This window comes from Cryptomeria japonica, chromosome 2, assembly GCF_030272615.1.
Source record: "Cryptomeria japonica chromosome 2, Sugi_1.0, whole genome shotgun sequence".
NCBI lineage: Eukaryota > Viridiplantae > Streptophyta > Pinopsida > Cupressales > Cupressaceae > Cryptomeria > Cryptomeria japonica.
In genome coordinates, this window is record NC_081406.1 from 220,772,128 (window position 1) to 220,778,893 (window position 6,766).

General features: G+C 32.1%; 1 protein-coding gene across 1 annotated transcript; it reads right to left on the bottom strand.

Moving 5' to 3' along the window:
• Positions 1-5,698: 5,698 nt before the first annotated feature.
• On the bottom strand, positions 5,699-6,492 carry LOC131037111 (major strawberry allergen Fra a 1.08). The gene is made up of 2 exons (XM_057969148.2): positions 6,235-6,492; positions 5,699-6,145 (listed from the first exon to the last, which is right to left on the bottom strand). The coding sequence occupies exons 1-2, from the start codon at positions 6,416-6,418 to the stop codon at positions 5,844-5,846; spliced, it is 486 nt and encodes a 161-aa protein (XP_057825131.2). The 5' UTR covers positions 6,419-6,492; the 3' UTR covers positions 5,699-5,843.
• Between the last annotated feature and the right edge of the window lie 274 nt (positions 6,493-6,766).

Below are 6,766 nucleotides of genomic sequence, written 5' to 3' on the forward strand. Positions count from 1 at the left end.
AGAAAAGAAAAGAAAAAACAAAAAAATAAAGGATTATGATTTTTGCATGTTCATTTAATTATCTTTTAGTGGGAATTAAAAAAAACAAAAAAAAAGTTTATGATTTTTACTTATTGCATGTTAATTTATTCCTTTGTTAGGAATTAGAAAAGAAAAGAAAATTGCTTTTATTACTAAAATTAAATATTAGGTTTTTGGGAAAAATATGTCCAACCTAAAATTTTAGGTTAAAAATAAAAGATCTTTTTCTGTTTAGTTCACAAGAAGGAGGCAAAGATTTTGGGAAAAAATTTATTTTGGAAGCAATATTTTGTTGAAGAAGAAATTATCAGAGGATTGCTTGAAGAGGGATTGGCTTGGAAAACTAGTACAGGACTGAGTTCTTCCACGTGAATCTTCCAGGAAAGCTATATAGGTTGGGTGGCCTCTTTTGGTTGTTTTTAAAGAAAATATTTTATTTCTTCCCTCTTTCTGATTGATGTGTGTTAAAATATTTGTCAAATCCAAAACCGTTTTCTGGTTATTTCTTGTTCTTGGCTAAAGTCCATTCCTGAAATAAATTTCTTGTTTATGGAAAGAAGTTATTTCCTAGGTGTTTATAGATTAAAATTTTCAGAAAATTGGGAAAAGTTATTCTAGCAAATTTTGCCAAGAATATTATGCTACATGAAAATTGCAAGTTTTGGGAGAAATGGGTTTTGCCAGAGAAAATGTCCTTTGGACTAGTATTGGTTTCAATATTTTTCTATGGTTGTTCTGTCAATATTTGTACATCTCTGTGTAATTATTTCGTTACTATAGTAATAAATTTAATTTCAATTAAATTTATTGTGTTATTTAATTATTTTGGGAAAATTGTTATTGAATTTAAAAAAAGATTTTAAAAAAAATAAAAAAATTAATAATTAAATATATATATATATATATATATATATATATATATATATATATGTTATTTGTTTTTATTATTTTTCCTTAGTTAATATGTTAATTTGGAAATATAAGTTATTGCAAAATTAGATCTTATTTTTATTATATATTTTAATGTAATATAATTATATAATATTATATTCAAAGAATATATATATTTATGTAATTCCATTATACTATTATATATCATTCTTAATTTGGAATTTAATTTAGATTATTGATATAATCTAATCGTGTTTATCTGTAAATTAATCATGAACTTATATTTAGGGGGTTAATATTTAATGTGATTTTATTTAATTTTCTTGGACAAATGACAACATTAATTTCCTTGTATTAATATAGTTATATTTTCTTATTTTCTAGAAAATCTTTAATTCCAAGTATTTTATGCTTTTGGTTGTTTAAAGAAAAGATTGCCTGTATTAGGATCTTGTGTAAATGGTATTTACAGTCAAGCTTAATTTCATTGCAATTCTGGTTGAGTTGTCATTATTTTATATTTTGTTATACCCCTTGGTCAGGTGTTGTTGTATAACCCTGTTGATAAGAGCCATTGGGTGTTTTATTCTATATGGTCAATCCTGGGTTAGTGATTGTGTATCCCTCACCTGTGGTTTGTCAGGATTAGATATGGCTGTCTGTTTTGCCATAGAGTTCTCATAGAGAGACCTTTCTTGTTAGTCTCCTGTGAGAGAGAGTGGCTTTCGAGTGGGGGCCATGCCTGAAGTGGATTGCAGGATAACCCCTCGAAAGTCAGTTAAGAAGTGATAACCTAATAATTGATTAGGGGGTGGGTAGATTAAATATTAATTAAGATAATATGCCTCACACATGGTTGAGTGCCTGTATAGGCTCAGGATGTGGTGAGAAGGCCTAGAATGGCAAACCTATCACCTTGTCTTCACGAAAGGATTGGTAGGGTCCGCATGAGTTTTAGATGGAGCCGGAGGTTCGGGAGAGGTTACCAGGATAACCCAGGATGGGGGTCGGGACCTATGGAGGCCTACCTGGGTAGCCACCTTTAATCTATGCGATGACACTCTCTCCTTAGAGTCACTAGTATTTGTGAGTTGAGTCACATGGATGTTTGCTGAGTCATGTAGTTCTCTCGTACTTTTCTTATTTTGCTTGCTTGAGGGTTTTCTACTATTTCCTAGCACAGTGGGGTGGTTCCATTTTGGGATCACATGGTTGGGTGGTAGTGCCACTTCCGATCGGATTTACTGGATTGTATCTCTAGGTGAGGAAAGGCTTCGCTGGTGTTTCTTGGTCTGTGGTTCATGTACCAGCTCATGTTTGTGATCTTTGTTCAGTTGAGACCTTGTGGTTATTGTGTCAAACTTTTATGTAACCTTGACATTGTAACTTTTGGATTCCATGGTATTTTTGGAAGCCATCTAGTTATAGATTTTGTAATATTATTTCAGTGGACTGTATGCTAATTTAGTTGCTTTAATCTTTTGTATAAATGACGTATGGAAAAATAAATGCATTGGAATACTTTGATTCTTTCACTATGGAATTTAGATGTATGTGTAGGTTTTATCTTAAGCATTTAATTTTCCTAATTAAATGGACAATTCGATTAACCATGGTGTTAATATAATCTGCAAATCAATCTTCATTGGTAACCCTTAGGAAATCATGTGTTAAACTTCCGCTATGTTATTAAACATGCTATTGTTATAATTAATGTGCTTAATCTTTAAAAAAAGAAATATTTCAACTTTTGGTTGGCTAGTTGTGTTGTTTTCCTTTAGGGTTCCTAGCGGGGCACTACACTATGTGATCCTAAATGGAAGGTCGTATGTACACTAAGATGTTATAAGGGGTCATATGTGGTCCTAAGGGGTCACACATGTGTGTGCCCCTTAGTACCATATATGAGCCCTTAGGACACTATGTGGTCTTAAGGGGTCGGAAGGGGTCATGTTGTGTGTGTAATAGGATGTGAAAATGGGTCACATTGTAGAGGATTTATTTTGTCTAATTTGTTTAAATTTGTTATCTAAATTTTCTAATGTTTTTTTAAATTAACATTTATTAATTTTCTAACGTTTTAATTTATTATATTTAGATTTGTAACATTTTTCTAATTTTCTTTTTTTGCTAATGGTTTTTTAAGTTCTAATTTACTACCTCAGTTTTCTAAGTTTTTCATAACAATTTTTTACATTGTTGAAAAAATATACATATACAGTTATGTAATTTTAAAAACAAATTGACAAATTTCAATCAAAACATTAAATCATCAAACAATTTTTCTAAAATAATGGAAAACAAGAAATTATCAAACATTTTTCTAAAATGATGAAAAACAATAAATATACAATTATTTAATTAAAAAACTAAATTAACAAACAAATTATTTATTAATTTTTGAATAAATTTAATAAAGAAAGACATTATTAAACAAAAAAAAGGGTTATTTTGTGCACCTGAAATAATGTAGGTCGAAAGCTAGAATGTGAGACGTGTTAGCTACTGGCTATAGAGCACGATGACGTGATGTTGACGATGGGTTCGATCTAACCCCCACTGGACAAGAAAAGACAAATTGGAAAATAACAGTTTAACTATCATAGTTGGAATTTAAACAAGTTTGAAAAAAGCAATTACAAATTGGGTTCGAGCGAAGGGGGGGTTCGATCGAACCCTTTAAAAATTAATATTTTATGGGGTTCGATCGAACCCAAAATCAACTTGTGGTTCGAGAGAACCCACGTCCAATGGCGGGTTTTCTCGAACCCTGAGGGGTGGTTCACTCGAACAACCCTACTTCATTCGAACCCCCCCCAAAACAATTTCTCAACTTTTAGAAATTTCCTTCGTTGGCGAAAGTGGGAACCATTAATGTGGGATAGCCCCTCTTTCACTCAGTTGAAAGAAAATTATTGTCAATTTGTACAACACTATTTAGAACAACAATAGTTAGTAAATTAAAGAGTAAATGTTTGTGGACCAACCTCATAATGACCATAATGTCCCCCTATATTTCCTTAGAAACCTCTACTTGAATTTTTAGTCCATCAAACTCCTAATTATGTTTATACTATGTATTTTTAGGCTAGAAGCAAAAGGGCTTTATATAGGATAGAGGGGGAGCTCACTATGCACCAAGCCATCCAACAATATTTCTTGGGATGTTCATCCTTACTAAAACAAAAGGTAGAATACAAAATTAAGAAAAAAAATTGTTGAAATAGAAACTCAAGAGTAATATTTTATTCACTAGTAAAATAAGAATAAAGAATATCACTGACCTCTTTAATGAGGAAGCCGTCTTTGAGATATAGTTAATATAATAAAATTTAGGGATGATTATTTAATAATGTGTGCCTCATATTTGTACTAAGTATATCTGATCTATCAACAATTCCCAAGCATGTGGGATTATTCTTCATAGCTCAAAGAATAAATCATTTTCATTTTAATATTATGATTAGGATTGTGAGAAGAGTTAATTGTTAGGGTTTGTGTATTTCCTATATTTATCCCACCCTTATGTCACTTTGCTCCTTTAGAAATGGAAATATCTAATCTTTCCATATTTATTTCCCTTTTTTTATTTCTTTATATCATCATAAATCAGGTCAACCTAGCAAGTTTTGTTAATGTTGAAGGTTTGGTGTATTCAAGGTTTGTTTAGTCTCTAAATCTATCCCACCCTTATGTCACTTTCTTCCTTTAGAAATGATAATTATTTACCCTTCCACATTTATTTCCTTTAATTTTCTATTTCTTTATATCACCATAAAAATGTCAACCTAGCAACTTTTGTTGCTGTTGAAGGTTTGAAACCACTAAACAAGCACATATAAGAGGTTTTTTTTACAAATTATTCGATGAGGTATGTTTTTTTATCATCTCATAGATGGGATGCTACCCATCCATAAATTTTATAATACATAAAAATAGTTAAAGAATTTTACTTTGATAGGATATTTTGTTGGGATAAATCCTCTTAAAAGAATGCTTCATGACTAGGTTAACAATGGTGTGTCCCACATGGGATTAGGCATGATGTCATTTCAAACCAATCTAAACATTTTCTCTTTTCCATTTTTTGGTGCTACAAATGTTAAGACTATTGTCAAGCATGAATTGCGGTATGTTCATACATCTGTATAATGTCCTTCCCATATGTAGCCTTCAAGTGTTGGATCTTGACATTGTTTTTTAACTATGTTTAATGGATAAATAAGTCATGTTTGTTCTTATCACTCTAGGTGTTTATTACTTGTTCAAGTTGACCACATTTATTAATATAATAATGAATGCATGTCATTTATTTAAGAATAATGATATATATTTAGAAAACCTTAAAAAAACCAAAACTTGTGAGAAAAAACTAAAAAATGAACTTCAATCCATATGGATGTTCTTATTTCAATGAAGTATTAATTTTGATATATAATAGTAAGAGAAGCACATTATAATTTCAAAAATATTTTTAAAAATGACTATCTTAACAATCCTTCATAATATTCATATCAAAATGATAACAAAATTTAGTTGTCACAAACTATTCATTAGAAATGGTGATCTATGTCTTAACTTTGATGGATGTAAGATAACATCTAATAATTTTCCGTTATAAAATATAATTAAATTTTTGAAAGATTGTGTCATATAAAAGGAACAAATTTGAATAAACTGTAAACAATTATATGAGACCATATAAAAATATATATCTTGTGCATGATATAATGTATAAAAATAAAATATACTTTTGTATTTGGAAAACAACTTCCAATACATAACCGCTACAAAGTATTGACTTGTCACTTGACAGGCAGCATCGATCGTCAAACTGAGACCCCTTGGCGAACACAAGGGAGTTGGCAATTTGACATTTTATTCAAGCATTAACACAAACTTCGCACAGGAACGCTAGATGATATCTCTGTTTAACAGTACAGATTGGGATTGGCGATGAGATATGCCTCGACCTTCTTGAACAGAGCGGTGATCATTTCCCTAATCTCCTTCACTTTCTCCTCCTCCTGAGGAACTCCCGGAAGGCTATCAAAATGCACGGCAGAGCTGCAAATGCTCCCTCCTCCTGCTTTTGGGGTGTATTTGTATTCGTATGTGGCAGATGACACTTTCTTTCCAATAAGTCCTCCTTCCACATGGCTGAAGCGGTACACTAGCTTCTCCTCGTCTACTTCCTCAACTTTCTCTTTCACATAGCTGAAATCCTTGTTCGCTGCATCACTAAACCCAACCCATCAGTAACAAGACAAGTTTTTAGGGTTAGTTCTTATTGCCAACAACAAAAAATGAAATGATACATACCAGGAGTGAAATTGATTTGCTTGATGCTGCCTACACCTCCTTCGCCTTGCAGGAAGGTGATGCTTGCAAACACCTCTGGCAGGTGCTTTGGCAGAAGATTATGGCCATCCTTTACAAAGGCATTCCACAGTCTCTTTGCCTCCACTGGAGACTCGATATCATGACTGATACTTCCCACCACCATTTTATCTTTTTAACTCTTCTTTTCCCTCTTCTATTCTCCTTCTTCTACTACGTACTCTTCTGGCTTTGAGCTGTGGTTTTATGAGAGAAAGATGGATGGTATTTAAAGAGCTGGTTGCTGGTCCACATATGAATTCATCGCAAACGAAAGCAAACATAAATGCAATCTCTTCATTCAAAAGAGAGTATAGAATGGCCCATCGTAAAAGACTTATCGTCCCACCTACCAACGTATGGTGACCACTCGGCTACAATTTCAGCTTAACTTAACTAAACAATGGGTTGTGGGTAATTTCGTGACTCAATCAAAAGGTCGCAGTGTTGAAAGAAAGGCTTCTAGCGAATGATA

What these genes read in the sequence shown, in the direction of transcription:
- LOC131037111 (XM_057969148.2), bottom strand. Translation starts at nt 6,418, where the DNA reads ATGGTGGTGGGAAGTATCAGTCATGATATCGAGTCTCCAGTGGAGGCA. An exon ending in GCAAATCAATTTCACTCCTG is followed by an intron (nt 6,146 to 6,234) that starts GTATGTATCATT and finishes TTAGTGATGCAG; the next exon opens with CGAACAAGGATTTCAGCTAT.